At 47.4% G+C, this 24358-nt stretch overlaps 1 protein-coding gene across 1 annotated transcript; it reads left to right on the top strand.

The window, feature by feature from the left end:
• Positions 1-22185: 22185 nt before the first annotated feature.
• On the top strand, positions 22186-22536 carry LOC147964137 (pathogenesis-related genes transcriptional activator PTI6-like). Its single transcript, XM_087529847.1, has one exon. The coding sequence runs from the start codon at positions 22186-22188 to the stop codon at positions 22534-22536; it is 351 nt and encodes a 116-aa protein (XP_087385973.1).
• Positions 22537-24358: the final 1822 nt, after the last annotated feature.

Genomic DNA, 24358 nt, shown 5'->3' with positions numbered 1-24358 from the left:
CCGCACCCAACCCGAGTCTCGAGGACTGAGCTTGCTGCTTTTTGTGTCCCGAAGTATTCTGCCGAGCTAGGACTTGAACCTCAGGCCGATTTTGCAAATCAATCTGAGTCTCAGCGGCTACTGGGATCAGCAGTCTTACGTCATCCTTCAGGTGCATCTCGGGTTTTAGACCGATACACACCTTGAGGGCTACTGGAAAATATTGACAAAAAATCGACCCACAGTCAGGGTGGTGCACCACCTCGGAAACAGTCCGGCATAAAGCTCAGGCGCGAGTGGCTGGCTCCATAGAGGGCATTTTCGGCATTAAGCTCGGCTAAACTCCTTCGAATTTTTTGAACCAAGGTGACATGACACCTCGGATATAGTCTGGCGTTGGAGCCCGGATACAGTCCGGCATTGGAGTTTGGACATAGTCCGGTGTTGGAACTCAGATACATTCTGGCATTGGAGCTCGGAAAGTGGTTCGGAGTTTGTGCTCAGCTACAAAAGATACCTCGAATGCAGTCCGGCGTTGGAGCTCGGACGCAAGAGGACGCTGCTGCCTGGGAACAACTTCAAACCCGAGGTGTGGCATAAAAATAACAAGGCATTGATAAAGGTCGAAGACTTAAAGGGCTCCTCGGATACCCAACGTGTGAGATCTTCAGATTTAGCTCGGCAATCCTGAAGATAGAAGATGGGAAGATTTGTTGAACCAGTTTTCAAGACCAACGACCGAAGACAAAGAACAGTTCGGAAGAACCGAGGAGCGTCCCCAACTTGACGACCGATTTAGGGGGCTACTGACGGTGTCCTGGACTAGGGGGTACTCACCATGTTGTCCCCCGGTCAGTTAGATTGGGCCGAGGACCCCCATGGCCGTATACTCATGGGCCAGTTCGGACAGCTGTCGCATACAAGGAAGATTCCACAATACTTGTTGGTCAAGACAAGGACTCCTCCCCCACCAGCGTATTCGGCTAGGACTCTTGTTATCCTAGGCCTCTGGTGCATTATATAAATCAGGGCCAGGCTAGTCGATAGATATACATACAATCATACCATAGGCTAGCTTCTAGGGTTTAGCCTCTACGATCTCGTGGTAGATCAACTCTTGTAATACTCATATCATCAAGAACAATCAGGCAGGACGTAGGGTATTACCTCCATCAAGAGTGCCCGAACCTGGGTAAACATCGTGTCCCCTGCCTCATGTTACCATCCGCCTTAGACGCACAGTTCGGGACCCCCTACACGAGATTCGCCGGTTTTGACACCGACAGTAGTACTCAAGTTGGAATTCCAATTGCACGGCACAACTTGTTAGGCAAAAAATTCGATACAGGGTGTAGGAAGCGGTTTCGGAACTTGCATGCCTTTCCGACCAGTGAGATACTCCGTACAAAGTACGACAGAGAAATAACCACAGAGAAGGAAGCTAAAAGTAAACAATCAAACGAGCATTTTTGCATTTGTTTTGCATTGAATCGTTTCACAAGCTTGACTAGTGTTGTTTTTCTACTTTTACAAAAACCGCATTGTAATGTTAAAACGTGCATTTGCATGTACATAAGTAATAGTAGTACTCCCTCCACCTAGGTGTATAAGTCTTCCCTCCTTCTTGGTCACGGTGCACAACCAAAGATGACTTATTCACCTGGACGGAGGGAGTAGCACAGTCTGCAAGCATATATAGAGAGAGACGTGTAGTGCGATAGTATATAGGAGTAGTAAAGTTTGTGCTATATGCACATACTTACAAAATACGTACGGATACACAAGGTTTCCAAACTTCCCCTTTTACATACTTAATTAAGGACACTAATAATTCCTGAACGTTCGGGATTTATCATTTGCGTCCCAAAACTAATGAGATCGCCTGACGAAACTAAATTATACTCCTACTAAAATCCACGGCGCTCGCAGGAGCGCTTGCCACGAGTGCCCTGGTGCACGGCCGTTTCCCAGCGCGCTGACACAACGCCTCTTCCTCAGCCTCGCAACTCGTGAGGTGCTGATTGGTGACTTGCCGGCGGGCGAGTGCGATCTCACCGGTGTGTTGATCCGGCGCCAACAGGTACTCCTCCTCGCTGGAAGCGTGCACCCGGTCCACGTACCGCCAAGCGTAGATGAGGCACTTGGGCCCGACTGCACTCAGGGCTTTGGAACGGGCGTCCTCCACCACCCTCACGGCCCTCGCACGAGCCTTCTGCCAAAGAGCCAATTGCCTGACTCTCTCGGACGCGACATAGGCCTGCCAGGCAGCTTGTCCCGCGGCGCGCTTCTCTTCCTCGGCCTTCTTCTCTGCCTCTATTTCGGCGTGCTCTACCGGAGGAAAAAGGCTCCCACAAGGCGACATCCATTTCTTTCCAAAGCTCATCAAGGCTGGGGGGGCTCGGCATTCTCCTCATAGCGGGGAGCCGATGCATCCTCCGACGTGCGTGCTGGCGAGATTGGGAATGCTGGCGCGTCCACCTCGTCGCATCGCGGCGAGGAGCGGAACACCGACGCGTCCTCCTTGACTAGTGGCATCGAGGAACGAAATGGCGACGCATGACCGTCCGCGCGGTGCAGCGAGGGGAGCCTAGGGCTTGGGAGGGGCGATGCCATGGTGGTCGACGTGAGAGGGAGGGGAGGAGATAGCAATGAACATGAGCGTTCTTCCGAATGCCGTGGGAGGCGCAGTATTTATAGCGAGCAATGGCACACCTACGTAAGATACGGACTGAGATGCACTAAATTAACTGCAGGTCCAATTGCATCACTGACATGTGGGCCAGTCCCCTGTTGGGCCCATATGTCAGTGACCCAATGCACCTGTAGTTAAGTAACTGAAGCAGCGTCCCGTAAGATATGTTGCGTGATTAACATAACAGCTACGTGGGCATATTTGTTGGAGTAAATTACGGGGGAGGGGAGGGGTGGAAATATTGTTGGTCACAATGGATTGGACGAGCGCGGGGGGAGGAGAGTCATGCATGCAGATTTTTTCCACACGGGGTGGAGTGGTGGGACCGCCGGAGAGAGAAGGAGAGTCAAGCAGGCATATTGTTTTCACACATGGAGAGGAAAAGATTTGGAGATGAACAGGCTTCCTGCAGGTATGGGGAATGGTGCATAATAAGTCATCTTGCATGTCGGGCTAGGTATAATCCCAAGTCATTAAAAACATACACGCCCCACACATGTTCATATTTGAAGGTGCACTAAATTAGTGCATGCGATGATTAAGGCTGGCCATAATGGTGGTATCTTAGCTGGTATCATGCACATGGGAATAGCAAACATGCTGATGTGGTAAAGAATTAAAGAAGAGAGGGGGGTTAGAGTAACTAGTGTTCATGCATGCATGCAATGTGATAATGCATTGGTAAACACATTTTTTGTGACAAATGACGGCATTAATTGAGTACTTTTGCATACTACAAAAACTATTCCACCGCCTCTATCTTGGTAAGATTAGGTGAAAGTTTTGAATCGAGCCCTTTAAAGTAGAAGGGAGGTAGTAGTACTCTAATAGCTAACCTTGTTGTGATGACTAGATAGGGCATGGCATGCACCTAGACGGAGGAACTAGTCTACATTGTGCATTTAAGTTTTGTCTGAAATCAATGTACCTCTACTTTGACCAAACTTATAGAAAAATGTATTAACATTCACAATGTCAAATCAATATTTTTATACTCATTATGAAATGTAGTCCTTATACTCATTATAATCAGTATTGTAGATATTGATATTTTTAGTATAAATTTGGTCAAACACTTTGCAGACGGTTGACCGGAGTAAAAAGGACTAGAGGGAGTATGATGCATGCGGACTAGGCAAAAAATTGCTCATTTATAGTCGGTCGAAGTCTCAAAGGGCGTGACCGCGCAAGGGAGGCGAAGGTCGTGGGAGGCGCGACGGTTGACGGAATTAAGTGAAGTTAAATCCACGCGCCGGCATGGCGTGTGAATAGGCAGAAGCTATATCAGCAGGCCTACGATATGGGTCTAGTAGACATGACATCTAGTGGGTCCGGCATAGTACTAGAGAACTCTTTGGGGGCTTGCAGCCGTTTATCTACCGAGAAAGCCAACAACCCCGCGCCGTTCGCATGCCCTACTTGTCCCCGTCTTCTACTACTACCTTACAATAGTTCGCTCACAGTCGTCCCATCCTTTCACATTACACCAGTTCAACTTCTCTGAACCCTCCTCCAAAATCCATGGCCTCCCAAATCTCCATGGCCGCCGCTGAGTACCAGGTTAGAGCCATCACCGGTGATGAGTTCATCATCATCTACACACGTGGATCCACGACAGTGAAAGCATGCGTTGCTCGCTTCCTACGCATGCTCAACAGTTCAAAGGATGAGTGGGTCGCTGGGCTAGATGTTGAGTACACGACAGTCCTAGAAAGAGAGAAGATTCTAAAGGAGGCAGAGAAGAAGAAGCCCGCCATGATCCAAGTTTGCGTACATAACGTGTGCTTGGTCTACCACATATGCCATGCCGACATTGAGTGCCAGGATTTTCAGAACTTCCTCAAGGACGAAAGAGTGAAATTCGTTACTGTAGACTTTAGGAAAAACAGGGATGTCCTGAGTCAGATAGGCCTTGTTGTAGGCCAGCCCTTCGATCTCCATAAGGCAAGCCTTGTGTCCTCCTCCTAGCCTTCAATGCTGACCCTGGCAGCAGCCATGATTGATCCTTCATATGCTAAACTGAAGAAACCTCATCACGAGTTTCATCATGCATGGGATTCGAAGACATAGATGAAGATCACATCATGTACGCAGCAATGGATGCCTACCTTTGTTTAAATATCTACAAGGGTTGGATGAAGAAGCAGAGCCTAGTGTCTGGTTCAAGCAAAGAAGCATCGGCAAAGAGGAAGAGGAAGAGGGACGAGGACGAAGTCGAGGACATGGACTCGAACTCTGACTCCGAGTAAGGTGGCAGTGTCGTCGGTCATGCTGGTTCTATTGCAGTGTCAAGCGGACTAGTTGCTTAGTTTTTTTCAGGGGTGTGTTGTGCTGAGCCCCCAGCAGAACTATGTTTATGTTCTTTCTCGTTATTTGAACTTTATGTTCTTTCTCATTATTTGAACTCTTTAATATGTACAGTAGTACTAGTACTAGTATGTCTTACTACTGTTCTTCTTGCAGTTGGTACTACTGCTTGTATCTTCGTGTTCCTACTATACTTAATACGTTCGTACTAGTAGTATAATTTGGGTCAGTCAATTTGTGAAAGAAGTTCGACAAAGCGAAGGAAGAAGACGGCAAAGAAGCTACCCCAGTATCTATACTAGGGTGATAGGGTGCCTGTGGCACCCCAGCTCAGAGCAACCGGTTTACCATGCATTGCCAGCCTAGAGACCATGTCTTCTGGCAACACACAACATCTTGCTACAGAAAACAACCGCTTTATTGATGCTAGAGGATCAAGGTTTACATTACAACAGGTAGCGAGGCCAAGCGGCACACGCGGTGTGGCTGAACCATATGTACATTATTTAGTGAACATAAAGGCCTCGATCATAACAAGTACGCGGCAGCGGAACAACGTCGTAGCGAAACTCATAGCACAGGGACACCGATGTGGACACGATCTAGACCCGGACAGCACTCCTTACAACACGGCTTTCCTGAAATCTGACATGACATGCCAGGTCAGTACATGGAATCTACTTGCAAGCTCACAATGGACATAAACATATTGACAAACAATATCATGATAATTAACCAATTATTGACGATGCAACAATATAACCAACATGCTGTGATCATACTCTGGTGAGAAAAATCCTTCTTACCAACGGTGATCACTTCTTGGATTACCACCGTGCCAACCTCAAAATCTTAACTATGAACATCTCGTGATCTTTCCGGCGATCACAACCACGACCCATACTTGGTCTAAAACAATGATCCTTCTGGCGATCACAACCACGACCAACATTTGGTCTTATCCAACCTGATGGCCTTCTCGCCATCATCAATAGTGCAGAGTTCATAACTTAGTGTGCAAGTTTTATTAAATGTTGACCCATGGTGTGACCTACTTTCGAGCATGTTCGTAACCATGGACTTGGCTATCGATAGATTAATACACTCTGCAGAGCTAGCGCACTGTACCCACACCACGGAACCCATGGCCTCGTACTCCCATTCGGGTGGACCAACAGCATTCCGACGAAACCCCTCCATTGCCATGACACTATCTCGGCCACTCCGAACCACTCCCAACTGGGCTAGTCCTGGGTGGCCCCGTGTCTACCAAAGACACAACGACCACCGTCGTGGCCAAAACATAAACGTCGCTTACGGGGACCGGTACCAAAATCTCAACAACGGGCACACAAGGTTATGTCTGCTTACCGGGCCAGGGTACCGCACGCCCATAACCATCCCTAGTTGGAGGCACCGACCAGAGGCATGACAACGGACCGAATAAAGGCCTTCCCATAAAGGCAAATGTGGTTGCACTGGGAAAAACTCGATCCAGTGGCACCATGACTCGGTCAACGATATATTCAACTTGTATTATTATCAGGTTCAACTTAAATTGCAAATAACCAGTGTCATTGTATTCCATGAAGTGCAACAATAACATATACATCACATATTAACGGAAAAGACCGAGTCAACTATATTCACACTAAGCATAACCATCAACAACTCTTGCCACTTCTCTGGTCAAGATTAAACCTCACATTAAGCAGAATCTTTTCTAACCAATTTTATCATTTTTCTTATGCAAGAAAAATAAATCCAATTAATTACTTATATCCATAACCATATAATTTCTTTCATAGCAAAAATTAATTCTAGTCTCTTTACCAACTTAGTTAGTTTTAAACTTTCTATAACACAAGCATATTAACTTGGACAAGCATTTAACAGAATATAAACAGCATAATAGTGATCTATATGCATGGATTAAATCATTCATTCAAGTAGGAAAATCACAAATATTGCAATGGCACCATGAAAATGTTGTTGTGGCTTGCCTTAGTGCATATGAGGCTCGCAAGCGTCCTGGTGATCCTCAAGACAAGCTTCACTTCTGTGAAAACCTTTATAAACACAAAAAGAAAACATCAAGAACCCTTCTGAAAATCACCAAAAAGTCTAGACAGTAGGGGAAAATCCCTTTTTGGTGAGCTGCTAGATTTCTTTACAAAGAACACAATGCAAAAAGAATCAATTCATTTGGACTTATGGTTGAAGAGTTATAGCTGTTTGAAGCTCTCTGGATATAAATGAAACTTGAATTTAAATAAAGACAGACTGGGGGTGACGTCGAAGGCGTAAAGCCTCGGGGCGCCACCACTCGTACCGCTTCACGCGCGTACTGTGTGGCTGACTAGCGGGCCTCGCTAGTCAGGTGAGGGGAGAGAGGGAAAGAAACAGGGGATGGCGCGGCTTCGCTGGAGCAAACTCCGGCGATGAGGGCTCCTTGGCCAAAATGAGAGGGAGGGATCGAGAGAGGAGATGGAGGCGCACCTGCCCGTACCTGTAGAGTAGCTAGGGGTGGTCGGACGGTGTCGGAATCGTCCTCTCTAGCGGAGACAGGAAGCAGAGCTCGCTGGATACGAAGACGGCGGTGAGCCGAGGCGACTCCAGGGGCTCCAACCGGGCGGAACGGCACCACCGCAGAGTGGCAGAGGCCCTGGAAGGGTTGCCCAGGCCTGGGAGGGGCCGGAGCTACGGAGACGACTCGAGGGGATCGCCGGTGAGCTCGAGCTCGGGGACGGCGGCCCGTGGCCTGCCTGGCCGGGCTACGGTTTTCTACGAGGTTGTGGAGTGTGTGGGAGTGGAGGATGGTGCTCGAGGAGGTTGGGGAGGGCTCTATTTATAGCCGAGCATCGAGGGGGGTTCGGCCTCCGCCGGTGGACACCTGGACACAGCGCCCGGCGACGAATGGCGTCAACGAGAGGGGAGAAGGAGACGCAGATCACGCGGGGACTATGGGCGAACGGGGATGAGCACAAGATGGAGAGGAAGGCGACGAGCACAGTGCGCACCGCACTGTTATGTTGGCCGGACCGTGCCCGTGCTCGCTGCGGCGAGCTCCGGCGTCGGCGGGTGCCAGGGGAGAGTTAAGGGAGCTAGGACGAAGATGGTGGCGAGGTTTGGCAAGTTTAGCCAGGCGGGGAAGCGAGCACGCGATCAACAGAGGCTCGGGCGTGTCGCAGAGCGCGTCGGCCGTTTGCCAGCATGCTTGGACGAACGCGGTCACGGCATGAACTCTGACCTCAGGCCGACCTAAGCCCAAACTTCATGTCTGGCATGTTGTTCGTGGTAGTTTTCAAGTTTACCACGCTATGGTTTGGATCCGGATGCAGTAGAAAAGATTTCAAAAGCCTAGTAAGTTTCTGATCAGTAACTTTGAGAGGTTAGTGAGGTCAAACGGCTGAGAGTTGGGAGCTGGGCTTTGGAGGTTAGCAATCATCTACTAAGGTGATGATGCACAAGAAAAATCAGCCCCAATGGAGCAAGTAAAATGGTAGTTGCTGTAGAAACCACCATTTCTGTCCAGAATAGAAAATATTTTCTGTAGAAAAAATATTCCAAAAAGTTATGCAATATTTTTGCTCAGGAAGGTGCCCTAGGGTTCCAAGAATATTTGTGAATTTTATCAGATTTTTGTGGGCAATAAAAATTGGGGTTGCTTTGGAGCACATTGATCTAGCTAGGGTTTAAGAGAGGGAAATGAATATTTTTCATTTAAGAAAAATATTCCAATAATTATTTTGAGATGAACCAGAGTGGGAATGATGGTTAGAGAGGGAAATGGGACACTTGGGTGAAAGCCAAGGGGTACCCAAGTGGTTAAGTCCATATGAAAAGATTCAAAACTCCAAATTTCAAAATCAATCCAAAAGAAAATCAGGCAAATAAAAGAGGGCAAAAACCAGGCTGTCACAAACCTCCCCCACTTAGAATGAATCTCGTCCTCGAGATTCGGTTGCTTGGTAAAACCATTCTGGATAATGTGACTTTAGAAATTCTTCCCGTTCCCACGTGGATTCTGACTCTATGTGATGCTCCCACTGAACCTTGTAGAACTTTCTTACTTTGCTACGAGTGACCCTTTCCATCTGATCCAAAATTTTAATCGGTCTCTCTTCATATGTTAAGTCCTTTGCCAATTCTATCTCAGTCATAGCAGTCTTTTTCTCAGGGGGCGATATGCATCGCCTCAACTGTGAAACGTGAAACACGTTGTGCACGTCTGATAATTCAGGGGGTAGTTCCAACTGATATGCAACAATACCCACTCATGACATAACTGGAAATGGACCAATAAATCTGGGTGCCAACTTTCCACGAGTCTGAAATCTCTTGACTCCTTTCATTGGAGTGACTCGGAGGTATACCTGTTCTCCGGGTTCAAAACTGATCTGTCGGTGCTTTGCATCATAGTAACTCTTCTGTCAAGATTTGGCCAATTGCAATTTGTCTCTGATTTCCCTAACTTTTTTCTCAGCTTCCATCATGAGATCCGTCCCAAAAATGCAGCTATCTCCAGTTTTAGACCAATTTAAAGGAGTGCGGCATTTACGGCCATACAAAGCCTCATATGGTGACATTTTTAGGCTGGTCTGGAAGCTGTTGTTATAAGAGAACTCGGCATACGGCAGACAGTCTTCCCATTTAGATCCTTGGGCCAAAGCATAGGATCACAGCATATCTTCGAGTATTTGGTTTACCCGCTCTGTCTGTCCATCGGTCTGAGGATGATAAGCGGTACTGTATTTCAGTGTTGTCCCCAAGGCTTGATGGAGACATGACCAAAAAGCGGAGGTAAAAAGTGAACCTCGATCAGAAGTGATGGTTCGGGGTACCCCATGCAGACTGACTATCCTGGATACATACAGCTGTGCAAGTTGATCTACTCGATATGTGGTTCTGATTGGGATAAAGTGAGCAACCTTGGTTAGGTGTCCACTATGACCAAGATTGCATCATTGCCTCGCAAAGTCTTGGGCAGTCCTGTGATGAAATCCATGCAGACATCATCCCATTTCCATTGTGAGACTGGCAGGGGTTGGAGTAGTCCGGCTGGCTTCTGATGGTTTGCCTTCACCTTGTTGCATATGTCGCAACAGGCTACAAAATAAGCGATGTCTTTCTTCATCCCATCCCACCAGAACACTTGTCGCAGATCTTCATACATTTTCGTACCTCCAGGGTGAATATAATACGAAGATTCATGTGCTTCCGACAGGATTTTCTGCTTTAGATCCACCTGATTTGGTACACAAATTCTACCACGGAATCGGAGAGTACCAAATTGATCCCTTGAGAAATCTGAGGTCTATCCTGCTACCTTATTCTTGGCACGTTTCTGCAGAATGGTGTCATCTGGCTGTGCCTTGTGGATCTCTTCCTCAAGGGTGGGGGCGACTTCCAAAATATTAGCAAGGCCAGCATCAACTATGACCAGGTTGAGCTGAGCAATCTCCTCTTGAAGTTCAGGAGGCAAGGATTCCAATATGATATCCAGAATGACAGGCTTTCGACTAAGTGCATCGGCGACCATGTTGGCCTTACCCGGGTGGTAATTTATTCCAAGATCATAATCCTTGACTAACTAAAGCCACCTTTGTTGACGGAGATTTAAATCTGGCTGAGTAAATATATACTTAAGACTTTTGTGATCGGTAAAAATTTGGCACCTCTTCCCGATGAGATAGTGTCTCCAAATTTTTAGGGCATGAACCACCGCGGCCAATTCTAGATCATGAGTGGGATAATTTCCCTCGTGGGGTCGTAGCTGTCACGATGCATAGGCTACTACCTTGTCGTCTTGCATAAGTGCACATCCAAGTCCTTGTCTGGAGGCGTCGCAGTACACATCAAAACTGCGGTACATATCTGGAAGAGTTAACACCAGTGCAGTTGTCAGCCGTACCTTTAGCTCATTGAAACTTTTCTCACAGTCCTCAGTCCATTCAAACTTCTTATCCTTTCTTAGCAGCTCCGTCATGGGTTTAGCAATCTTGGAAAACCCTTCAATGAAATGATGGTAGTACCCGGCTAATACAAGAAAACTTCGAATCTGTAATACAGTTGTAGGTGGCAACCAATCAAGCACATCCTTTACTTTGTTTGGGTCCATGGCTATACCTTCGGAGGATAGCACATGTCCAAGAAATCCAACCTGCTTGAGCCAAAATTCACATTTACTGAATTTGGCGTATAGCTGATGGTCGCGGAGTCATTGTAACACTGCTCGGAGGTGATCTTTGTGATCTTCCTCACTCCTTGAGTAAATATGTCATCGATGAAGACTGCCATGAACTTATCGAGGAAGTCCATGAATACTTTGTTCATCATATGCATGAAGAAAGCAGGGGTGTTGGTGAGACCAAAGGACATAACTGTATATTCATAAAGACCGTATCGAGTGGTAAAGGCAGTCTTAGGAATATCTTCCTTTTTAATATTAAGCTGATGATATCCTGTCCGTAAATCAACCTTGGAGAATACCTTGGCCCCACTGAGCTGATCAAACAAATCATCGATCCTTGGCAGCGGATATTTGTTTTTGATGCTGACATCATTCAGGTGATGGTAATCCACACACATGCGGAGGCTGTCATCCTTTTTGTCCACGAAGATAGCAGGTGATCCCCATGGTGAAGAGCTGGGACGGATATATCCTTTCTGGAGCATTTCATCAAGCTGTTTCTTTAGCTCCACTAATTCTGATGAGGGCATCCGGTAATACTTCTTGTATAATGGTGCGGTTCCGAGTACAAGATCTATGGCGAACTCAAGCTCTCGATCTGGTGGCATGCCTGGCAGCTCTTCTGGAAATACATCAGGAAACTCACTGACCATAGGAATTAATTCCAATTCAGCCACAGCGGTGAAGGCCATTTCTTTCTTGGGTATGCTTCTGCGAGCATAGAATTGGGTAGTCTGCCCCTCCTGACTGGTCAAAGTGACTTCTCGGGTCGCGCAATTTATGCATACTTGGTATTGTGTCAGCCAATTCATACCCAAGATAACATCCAGTTTAGCAGACTCAATAATTATCAAAGAAGTTGAAAAGCAGACTCCATTGATATTGATTTCCAGATTACGGCAAACCAGATTGCTCTTGATTAAGGATCCCGGGGTTTGTACCATCATATTCTTGCCCAGAAGCGAACAAGGAAATTTGTTTTGGGCAACAAAACTCCGAGAGATAAATGAGTGAGAAGCCCTAGAGTCAAATAAAATTACTGCAGATATGTTGTTAACATGAAACATACCAATGACGACTTCGGGGTTTTCTTGCGCTTCATCTGTGGAGAGGTGATGAACATGCCCAGTGATGTGTTGCTGGTCTAGGCATGATTCCATAAAGTTGACTTGTGGCCTAAATAGAGCATTTGCCTTGCTGTTATTGGGACACTGTCTGGCATAATGTCTGGTTTACCCACAACTGAAGCAAGCATTGATGTGCGGGCGCTCCTTATGCACTGGGTTGGTCATGACATTCTTGACTTGGGTGGTGTTCCTGTTAACACTCGGTTGCCAATTGGGCTTGTATTCCACCTGAGTCTGCTGCCAGGTACAAGCCTTTTGCACGGGTTGCCCATCCTTCTTTGTCTCAAACTTGCGCTTGTGATCGTTATTGACAGGCCTGTTTTCTGATATGAGCTTGTGCTCCCTTTCTGCAATGAAATCTTTGTTCACCAGAGTTTGAAAATCTGGGAAATCAAACATGCTGAGAGTACACCGGAGTTGCGGGTTTAATCCACCAAGAAATCTGTCAATCTTTCTTTCTTTAGTGGCCACGTCATGAAGGGAGTAACGTGACAAATGATTGAATTTTTGCAAATATTCACCCACAGACTGATTTCCTTGGAGGAGCATGAGAAATTCTTGTTGCTTAGTCTTCATAATTCCAGTAGGGATATGATATTTTCGGAACTAATCTGTGAATTTTGACCAGGTGATTTCTTCATCAGCAGGCCACATGGCTTTTATATTTTCCCACCATATGGCTGCAGCGCCTTCAAGATAATGAGTTGAAAATGGAACTTTATCACCTTCTTCAGTCTGAGCAATCTCAAGTTTCCTCTCAATGGTTCGCAACCAATCGTCTGCTTCCAAGGGGTCAATAGCCTGACTGAAATTGGGAGGCTTGGTCCTTTGAAAATCTGATAGCTTTGAGTGATGACCATTCTGATTCCCATTCTGCCCCACCATAGCTTGCACACTTTTTAAAATCTCAATCAGATCATTATTCCATATTTCCTCAAACATACATAGCATTTGCTCCGTGGAGGGCGGATTTGGCGGTGGAGGCGGTGGTGGAACGTACGGCTCGGGGGAGTGTCCTGCCTGCCGTGCGGAACGATGAACAGGAGTGCCCTTGCGAACGTTGCTACTACTGCCTCCCCGCGGCATCCTATTGTGTTTTTCCCAAGACAACGCAACCGAGATGAGAAGTATTCAAAATAAATTGGGGAAAGGCCAGCAACAAAAGCCCGAGAAAAACCGAAATGACGAAGAAAATACGGCAAATAAAATAGAGTTCCAACATAATTATACATAGACTCATACATGAAAGATACATAACATGACAGGTCCAACTACTCTCATACATGAAACGAAATCTCATGCCTCGTACGACTACACTCGTGCATCATTCGGACGACTACGAGTACTCAGAAGCTCTACTACTCGGCCGGTGCTGCAGGGTCCTCTCCTGACTCGGATCCTGAACTGACGTGGTTAACTGAGACCTCCGGGTTAAAGGTAACACGGCAACGTTGCCTCGAGGGCTCTCCCTCAGGGGCGGGTGTAGGGTGAAGCATCGGGGCTACATGAGTAGAGAGAAGTGAAACCCACTCGGTAGGAGCACTGAGAGGATTCACGGTCGAGGCGCCCGAGCTACTCGGAGGAGTAACCAGTGAAACAGGGGAACTAGAACTGACTGGAATATAAGGAGTAAATCCCAGGGAGGATGGAGTAGTGGCAGTTCTAGTAGAGACTAGAGCAGATGCTAAAGAAGTACGGGCACGAGTCAGCTCTCGAGCCAGCTCATGGATCATAAGATAGCTAGCGGTGATGTAATGAGCAAGATGGCTAGCAACACTATCAGACTCCGGATCAATGATAGGGAAGCGGACACGACCATTGTCGTGTAGAGAAGGATAGTGGTAGAAACCTGGGTGGTTCTGCATCCGGACCTCATTGTAACGAAGCTCAACAAGGACCTCGAATGCAGCAAACTGGACAGCCTGGGAAGCAGTAGAAGCGTAACCGCTCCGAGAGGTACGAGTGTAAGTGCTGGAGTCAGAACTGGTGCGCAGAGTTACCATTGCGTGATACTCATACACTGAGTCGGCTAGACGCTCCCGGTAAACACGATAGACTGGATCGTCACTGAGGGGGTACAGCCGGCGCCACACGTTATGAAGAAAATGCGGCGACGTGTACGGCATCAGCTGCAACTGGCACGGATACGGCACCGGAGCAATCTACACTCACAACCATTAGTAGGTTAGCATAAAAATAAGACAAGTATATGCAATGCAACAACCAGCTACCAATGCTACCAGCACTCAACGTAAACTCGTATCTACTGTCCAGTCAACACGTCGTAGCCTAGCGTGACCTACGGTCAGCGTGGCTCTGATACCAAGCGTTGTGGCACCCCGGCTCAGAGCAACCGGTTTACCATGCATTGCCAGCCCAGAGACCATGTCTTCTGGCAACACACAACATCTTGGTACAGAAAACAACCGCTTTATTGATGCTAGAGGATCAAGGTTTACATTACAACAGGTAGCGAGGCCAAGCGGCACACGCGGTGCGGCTGAACCATATGTACATTATTTAGTGAACATAAAGGCCTCGATCATAACAACTACGCGGCAGCGGAACAACGTCGTAGCGAAACTCATAGCACAGGGACACCGATGTGGACACGATCTAGACCCGGACAGCACTCCTTACAACACGGCTTTCCTGAAATCTGACATGACATGCCAGGTCAGTACATGGAATCTACTTGCAAGCTCACAACGGACATAAACATAATGACAAACAATATCATGATAATTAACCAATTATTGACGATGCAACAATATAACCAACATGCTGTGATCATACTCTGGTGAGAAAAATCCTTCTTACCAGCGGTGATCACTTCTTGGATCACCACCGTGCCAACCTCAAAATCTTAACTATGAACATCTCGTGATCTTTCTGGCGATCACAGCCACGACCCATACTTGGTCTAAAACAATGATCCTTCCGGCGATCACAACCATGACCAACATTTGGTCTTATCCAACCCGATGGCCTGATCGCCATCATCAACAGTGCAGAGTTCATAACTTAGTGTGCAAGTTTTATTAAATGTTGACCCATGGTGTGACCTACTTTCGAGTGTGTCTGTAACCGTGGACTCGGCTATCGATAGATTAATACACTCTGCAGATGTAGTGCATTGTACCCACACCACGGAACCCATGGCCTCATACTCCCATTCGAGTGGACCAACGCCATTCCGACGAAACCCCTCCACTGCCATGACACTCTCTCAGCCACTCCGACCCACTCCAAACTGGGCTAGTCCTGGGTGGCCCCGTGTCTACCAAAGACACAACGACCACCGTCGTGGCCAAAACATAAACGTCCCTTACGGGGACCGGTACCAAAATCTCAACAACGGGCACACAAGGTTATGTCTGCTTACCGGGCCAGGGTACCGCACGCCCATAACCTTCCCTAGTTGGAGGCACCGACCAGAGGCATGACAACGGACCGAATAAAGGCCTTCCCATAAAGGCAAATGTGGTTGCACTGGGAAAAACTCGATTCAGTGGCACCATGACCCGGTCAATGATATATTCAAGTTGTATTATTATCAGGTTCAGCTTAAATTGCAAATAACCGGTGTCATAGTATGCCATGAAGTGCAACAATAACATATACATCACATATTAACGGAAAAGACTGAGTCAACTATATTCACACTAAGCATAACCATCAACAACTCTTGCCATTTCTCTGGTCAAGATTAAACCTCACATTAAGCAGAATCTTTTCTAACCAATTTTATCATTTTTCTTATGCAAGAAAAATAACTCCAATTAATTACTTATATCCATAACCATATCATTTCTTTCATGGCAAAAATTAATTCTAGTCTCTTTACCAACATAGTTAGTTCTAAACTTTCTGTAACACAAGCATATTAACTTGGACAAGCATTTAACAGAATATAAACAACACAATAGTGATCTATATGCATGGATTAAATCATTCATTCAAGTAGGAAAATCACAAATATTGCAATGGCACCATGAAAATGTTGCTGTGGCTTGCCTTAGTGCAGATGAGGTTCACAAGCCTCCTGGTGATCCTCAAGACAAGCTTCACTTCTCTGAAAACATTTATAAACACGAAAAGAAAACATCAAGAACACTTCTAAAAATCACCAGAAAATCTAGAGAACAGGGAAAAATCCCATTTTTGGTGAGCTGCTAGATTTCTTTACAATGAACACAATGCAAAAAGAATCAATTCATTTGGACTTACGGTTGAAGAGTTATAGCTGTTTGAAGCTCTCTGGATATAAATGAAATTTGAATTTAAATAAAGACAGACTGGGGGTGACGTCGAAGGTGTAAAGCCTCGGGGCGCCACCACTCATACCGCTTCACGCGCATACTGAGTGGCTGACTAGCGGGCCCCGCTAGTCAGGTGAGGGGAGAGAGGGAAAGAAACAGGGGACGGCGCGGCTTCGCCGGAGCAAACACCGGCGACGAGGGCTCCTTGGCCAAAACGAGAGGGAGGGATCGAGAGAGGAGACAGAGGCACACCTGCCCGTACCCGTAGAGTAGCTAGGGGTGGTCGGACGGCATCGAAATCGTCCTCTCTAGCGGAGACAGGAAGCAGAGCTCGCCAGAGACGAAGACGACGGCGAGCTGAGGCGACTCCAGGGGCTCCAACCGGGCGGAACGGCACCACCGCAGAGTGGTGGAGGCCCTGGAAGGGTTGCCCAGGCCTGGGAGGGGCCGGAGCTATGGAGACGACCCGAGGGGATCGCCGGCGAGCTCGAGCTCGGGGACAGCGGCCCGCGGCCCGCCCGGCCGGGCTACGGTTTTCTACGAGGTTATCGAGTGTGTGGGAGTGGAGGATGGTGCTCAAGGAGGCTGGGGAGGGCTCTATTTATAGCCGAGCGTCGAGGGGGGTTCGGGGTCCACTGGTGGACACCTGGACACGGCGCCCGGCGACGAATGGCGTCAGTGAGAGGGGGGAAGGAGACGCATCTCACGCGGGGACCGTGGGCGAACGGGGACGAGCACAGGATCGAGAGGAAGGCAACGAGCATAGTGTGCACCGCACGGTTATGTTGGCCGGACCACGCCCGTGCTCGCTGCGGTGAGCTCCGGCATCGGCGAGTGCCAGGGGAGAGTTAAGGGTGCTAGGACGAAGATGGTGGCGAGGTTTGGCAAGTTTAGGTAGGCGGAAAAGCGAGCACGCGATCAACAGAGGCCCGGGCGCATCGCAGAGCGCCTCGACTGTATGCCAACACGCCTGGACGCATGCGGTCACCGCGTGAACTCTGACCTCAGGCCGACCTAAGCCCAAACTTCATGTCTGGCATGTTGTTCGTGGTATTTTTGAAGTTTACCACGCTATGGTTTGGATCCAGACGCAGTAGAAAAGATTTCACAAGCCTAGTAATTTTCTGATCAGTAACTTTGAGAGGTTACTGAGGTCAAACGGCTGGGAGTTGGGAGCTGGGCTTTGGAGGTTAGCAGTCATCTACTAAGGTGATGATGCACAAGAAAAATCAGCCCCAATGGACCAAGTAAAATGGTAGTTGCTGTAGAAACCACCATTTCTGTCCAGAACAGAAAATATTTTCTATAGCAAAAATATTCCAAAAAGTTATGCAATATTTTTGCTCAGGAAGTTGCCCTAGGGTTCCAAGAATATTTGTGAATTTTCTCAGATTTTGTGGGCAAGAAAAATTGGGGTTGCTTTGGAGCACATTGATCTAGCTAGGGTTTAAGAGAGGGAAATGAATATTTTTCATTTAAGAAAAATATTCCAATAATTATTTTGAGATGAACCAGAGTGGGAATGATGGTTAGAGAGGGAAATGGGACACTTGGGTGAAAGCCAAGTGGTACCCAAGTGGTTAAGTCCATATGAAAAGATTCAAAACTCCAAATTTCAAAATCAATCCAAAAGAAAATCAGGCAAATAAAAGAGGGAAAAAACCAGGCTGTCACAGTGCCCATGATCTATCTTATGAGTGTTGGGTGTGGAATGCAGTTCGCCGGAAAAAATGGATCGTGCCCGGAGTTAAACGGATGGCATGGGTGGGGGGATCATGGCGGTGGCAGGCGGTTCAGGGGAGGGCTGAGCGACGGCGGCAGGCGGTTAGGCGTGTGGTGGGCTGAGAAGATGAACAGTGCGTTAGTTTCGGAGGTTGAAGAAGCCCTTCTAGCCATCCATGTTGCATCCAACGGCTCACAAGAGTCGACTGACCCAAATTTTTCCTTCAGATTCCAGGATCCACGTGGCATTCAAGGTCTCGAAGGTAGATTCCATGTCTGGACCCGGTTTGCGGGGTCGGCGCTGGCGTGACCGGCTTCCGCCGCGACAGCCACCATGCGCGCCTCCTCCGCGCGGGCGGAGACAACAACGGCATGCTAGTTCCTCCTCGCCTGCGTGCTGGGGCACGCGCTTATCCTCCCCTTCGTACGTTGCGTGCATAGACGTGGCTCCTCCAGTTGCTCGCGTGCTTGGCAGCGCGGCGGCATCACGAGGAGGGATGCAAACGCATGAGCGGGCGAGCCTTTGGCTTCATGGCACAGGGATGGCGGCGACACGGCGGTGATGGGCGAGAAATTGTTGGCTGGAGCAAGCGGGCGCCGGCATGCGCAACGGCGGCGACGGCATATTGATGAGTGCGCGTATGGGAGCTTAGTTTAGTTTTATATAGGGTTGGTCAGAATTAAAAGAAAACCTTACTAGTACACGTAAACATTAGACTGAGGCAGTGCTTATATTAGTTACTACAGCCACGATATGGAATCCTGTGCAAGCACGTGAACCGTGGCCGCGCGGTCGATCGAACGGTGCTTCACCGTGTCGCGCTCGAAGGACATCCACCGAACCTTTTTGTGTGTGTGAAAACAATCCCCGAATATTACTCAACTTTTTTTCCTGGAAAAGTTCTTGATGCTACAATATTTCCATATATTTGAATTTAGCTCCAGTTCGTGTTTATTTGGATTTGGACGTTTTAGGTGCGCCCTAGTTTTTTTAATACTGATTTTGTGTGTGTGACTGAGAGAGAATGTGTGCATGTGTCCATATGTGTGTTGTGGCGGAAGGGAAATGTGGAGACGGTGTGCGTGTGATAGAGACATAGAGAGGTGTGAATGTGCAAATGATCGTGCATGAGTGAGACATAGACAGATGTCAATACGTTGTGTATACATGAGAGAACGGTCTTCTATTTTATTTGTGTGTGAGAGAGAGAGGGGGGGAGCATCTGTAACACAACAACCATCTCTCTCGATTCCTCCGTCCCTCGCACGATCGCATGTAACACATGCATCAACGCACACATTTTGACACCCTCACCCGGCCCCTTCCCACCTCAAGGCCCGCACATCGTTGTCTATCTCGCACGCACGATCTCTTTGTGAAAACCCTATTTAGCATGTAGCTTTCCGTCACATACACACACATTTCTCTCCATAGGTTTGATTTCTCTCAATATCTGACACACACACACACACCGCACACACACACCCCCTCCCCCGAGCACACAATTCATCCCCATCCAAGGTTATATGGTGACCACTCTCCCTTGTGCTTCTCTGCACCCCAGCATGCACAACACCTCAATCTTCAAAGAGGGCATCGAGGAGATCGAAGATGGCGACCACACTGCACTAGAGAATGCAGGGCCATTTGGAAGCAGGATGATGTGACGACGGCTGACTGATTCCTCCCCCCCCCTCTCCCGCACAAAATTACCAATCCCTCTCTCCCCCGCACAAAATGATCAATCCCTCAACCCACGAGATCCTTCCCCTCTCGTCCATGTTTTTCCAGCTCTCTCATCAAACTTGTTGTCTCTTCTCCTTCCACGTGTACAGAATCCTGATGCACACGCATCTCACGTATATTACTTGTCTCCATCTTTCTCACAAACCTAACTTGTTCCTCTCTCTTTCTCTCTCTATCTCTCTCTGTCTCGTTAGGTTTGTCTCCTACTCTCTCGTCCACATACATACAATCTTTCCCTCCCTATCTGCTCCATCTTCGCAAGCTCTCTCTACACGTTTCATTCCCACATTGGGATGTGTTCAAAATGTTGCTTTTATAATGGATGATGTAGAGTTATGGTTGGTTTTGTTGCATCCTACAAAGTAATAACTATGAAATGCATTTAGATTCTCATTTGACTGGGATTATGTGAGTTTGAGCATATTGTGAAGTATTATAGACCCCATATACATCTTGGAATTCAACAATGATTGCAACTATTGAATTGTATAGACCATTACATTCGAAGTCAGTAGCCTAATATATTTATTTCACAATTACAAAAATGATTAATTCAGTACAAACTAAGAAAACAAATGTGTACTCCCTCCGTTTTTATTTAAGTCCGTGTACTAGCATTGGTCAAAGTCAAGTTTTGTAAACTCTCAGAAAGTTTATAACAAAAAATATTAACATATACAATACAGTAACAAATAAATACCATTAGATTCATTATTGAATGTACTTTCACATCATACATATTTGTTATGGTAAATGTTTATATTTTTCTATAAACTTGCTCAAACTTTAGGAGGTTTGACTTCGTTAAACCTAATATGAAAAGTTAATAAAATGGAGGGAGTACTAGTAGTTACTAGTACTACTCGCTAGTTTCTTAACCCAATGACCTAGCACGCCACATGGGGAGTTCAGTGTCACAAAATTTTGACATCGGCGGGAAAATCTCCCGCGACCCTGATTCGAGCAGTGCAAAGTTACCATCATAGCCTTCGGAACAGGCCTACGGATGACGCTTGGTAGGGGGTTGTTTTCGTAACTTTAGGCTCAGCCTACCTAGCCAACCCCACCATGGCACCCAGAGTAGTACACCTGAATACTCCCCATTTTCTATACCCACCGCAAAATAGACTTCTCCACGGCACCACAGCCTTTGTGCTCCTCCCCTTCTACATCGGCGCACTCGTTCACCACAACTCATCTGCCTCATCGACGACCTCGTGCGCCGCACTGGAGCCGGTCCACCGTTGTCGTCATACACGGAGCCTCTTCCCCGGCACCGTCTTCCACGATCTCGGATCTGCTTCCCGGAAGCCAACGCCAAGCACAGAAGCACCACCGTCATGGAAATGAACTGACTCCCATTGCCGACCATGATGCGCAAAGGCCGCCGCGGCCATCGTTCTCCTCCTCGATAGGTAATGTGTGTATTGAATCACTTAGCAGTACATGTGCAGTTCCAATTTTGTTCATACCTACCCTTCAAATTTCCTGGTTGCTATTGTTCCCGTAAAAGTAATTGGTTATAGCCTCCATTGTCCAACAGAATATCAGCTTGTAATTATGCGTCGCTCATGTATCGCATTATGCTTGGGTAGGTTATTCATCTGCAACCAGTAGTGTGGCAAATGATGAAAAGTTTTTTGGAACTAGCAAGATGCCCATGCGTTGCACGCATAAATATGCATTTGTATGAGTAGTTTATCTTGTGGGAGAAATGGATGAACGAGGGAAGGCCTTATTTGCAAATCTAGAGAGGGGTGTGGGTATCTTTCTGCAAAATTGCCATAGTTTCCTTCCTATCCGTCGGATATAAATCGGACGGCCTATATTGCAGGATGGCAGGCACACCATCATCACCAACTCTGTTTTTTAAAAGAAAAAAGAGTAGAGAGTAGAGAAGTAGAGATAAATATTAAATATAAAATAAATATAACAGTAGAGAAGAGAGTAGAGATAGTAGGGACGTCGGGAAAGGATCATGCGCGCGCGGGAAAAATCGACCAGGAGCGCACTAGTTTTGGCGCGCGGCATCCGGCACGCTTTATTAAATCCAACGCCCTCCCACCGCTCTGTGCCTTGCCACCACTCTCTCCCCGCTTTGTGCCTTGCCACCGCTCTCTCCCCGCTCTTTCTTGCCTCGCCGCCGCCGCGCCACCATGCCGCCGCGTCGCCGAGAAACTTGGGGATACCGCGGCGTCCACGCGCGCCCCTCCGGTGGCTTTTCCGCCGAGATCCGGTTCCGCGGGATGCGCCTCGGCCTCGGCAATTACGACACCACCAACGAGGTCGCCCGCACGTATGACGCGGCGGCGTGGTGCCTCCGGTGGCCTCATAGAACATGGAACTTCCCCATCATGCCGACGTGGGAGCGGGCGCAGGAGCTCGCACCTCTGTCGTGGCTTATCACCGACGAGGATCGTCGCAACAACCAGAGGCGGGAGCACCGTCTCGGCATCGCCGATATGGACGAGGAAGCCATGGCGCTGTGGCGCCAACGCTCCCCGTAGGACATCATCAACGAGCGTGAGTTCTATGCGCAAAGGAGGGCGGAGAGGGAGAAGAGGAGGGCGGTGCGAGCCTCCTATCGCGAGGACAAGCGTACGCTAAAATCAGACGCTCAATTCAACATGAGGCTAGGAGCAGCGTCGCCCTGCGAATCCAACGACGATCGGTATCTTCATGCCTACATTGAGACGTCGGAGGAGGACATCACCGAGGAGGAGTCGGACGATGAGGAGTAGTTGAACTATCTATTTTTTTATCTATCTATGCTATATCTATGCTGAGAACTATCCTCTACTCTCTACTCTCTATCTCTACTTCTCGATCTCAGCGCTGTAAATGCTTTTTTAAAGTGTCGTGCGTTGCGCTTCTGTTGGAGATGCTCTAACATGGCATACGAGTGCTTTAATGTTGCCCACAAGATGCGTGAGTATTACTAGTAGTATATTTTTCTTGCCATGTTGAGATTTTAAAACCACGAGTGTGAACATGCAGAGGAGCAATGAAGACCAAACACGGGATATTGGGGACATCTTCAAGGAGTGTGGCAAGTTAAAGAGGAGCTGCACCGAACCTGTAAAACGAGCTTTGGTAAGTAACACCCTTTCAATTACTTTCGTTTAGCCTCGTGTTCTTCGATGTGTATATGTTGTAGTTCTTGTTTCTCTTAGCCTCGTGTTCTTCAATGTGTAATAAGAAGAGTCTTAATCATCCTAATGCTTCCATTTTTAGCTTGATGTAGGAAGTGGGTGTTCTCACCTTGTAGTCTATTTTTATATTTTTCCTTTTGAATTCACTTCTGCGAGTCCTGTTTATCTGGATTCTACTAAATGGATCTGGGTTGCTCTGAGTATTGATCTAAAAAAGAAGTAACTTCATGTCAGGATGTAGTTCCTGCGAGGAGGGAAGTATGGTCAACCTCGAGATCATGTTTCCAAAATGAGGCTGGATTACACACAAGGTGCCAGTTCCCTAATGATGCTGGATTGGACACAAGGTGCAAATTCCCAGATGATGCTAGATTACACACAATCCAGGTGGAGTCGTTAGCTGTTCATGTCCTCGTGGCTCTAGTAAAGGCTGAAAGAAAGCATGCAGCAGCCCTTGAGAATGTAGCTGAGTTCCTGAAGAAGCAAAAAGAGCAATCAGATGCTCTCTTCACCCAAGCCAAAGAAGAGATGGAAGGAGCCAGAAATAAGCTAGCAGAGGCAGAGCAGGCTAGGCATCTCCTGCTATCTAAAACTATTGTCAATACAAAATTTCCTTCATAATAGCTAGGTTCAAATGTTTATCCAGTCAGCATGCCTGTTGTGATGTCCGTGCATCTACTGATGTGGCACAAAATAATATTTTTTTGGGTCATGTAATAACAGCAATTACTTTCCAAACAATAACAGACGAAGCATTGGACATGGTATAGTTCATGTGCATGCCCGACATTCCAAGTTCAACTTCCACATCAAACTCATGTTCACGGATATTTGCACATTCATAGATAATGTCCACAACCATGATTCACTTCAAAGCCAAAAAATGTGAGGAGAGTTATAATTAAAGAAAAACCTCTAGTTCCTGCTACCACTGCGAGCACAACAAGTCAAGACCATGCGTAATTAATTATATTTTGGTCATCTTTTGTGTTCTAAAATTCCGATCGGCTCGCGGAAGGACGTGTTGCTGGAACACACGCGGATTCAATGGAGGCAGGCGGGGCAGTCTAAAGCCGGTTGCATGCGGCAAGGAGGCGTGTTCAGCTGGGCCTGCAGCGAGTGGGGCCCTCTTGGCCGGCGCGCCGGTTCAATGCATGCGCTATGAGAGGTCGCGTAC

This window comes from Triticum urartu, chromosome 6A, assembly GCF_056163025.1.
Source record: "Triticum urartu cultivar PI428250 chromosome 6A, HENAU_Tu73, whole genome shotgun sequence".
In the NCBI taxonomy this organism is placed as follows: Eukaryota; Viridiplantae; Streptophyta; class Magnoliopsida; order Poales; family Poaceae; genus Triticum; species Triticum urartu.
This window is presented reverse-complemented; position numbering and strand designations above follow the sequence as displayed.

Coding starts and splice junctions, on each gene's coding strand:
- LOC147964137 (XM_087529847.1), top strand. CDS start 22,186: ATGCCGCCGCGTCGCCGAGAAACTTGGGGATACCGCGGCGTCCACGCG.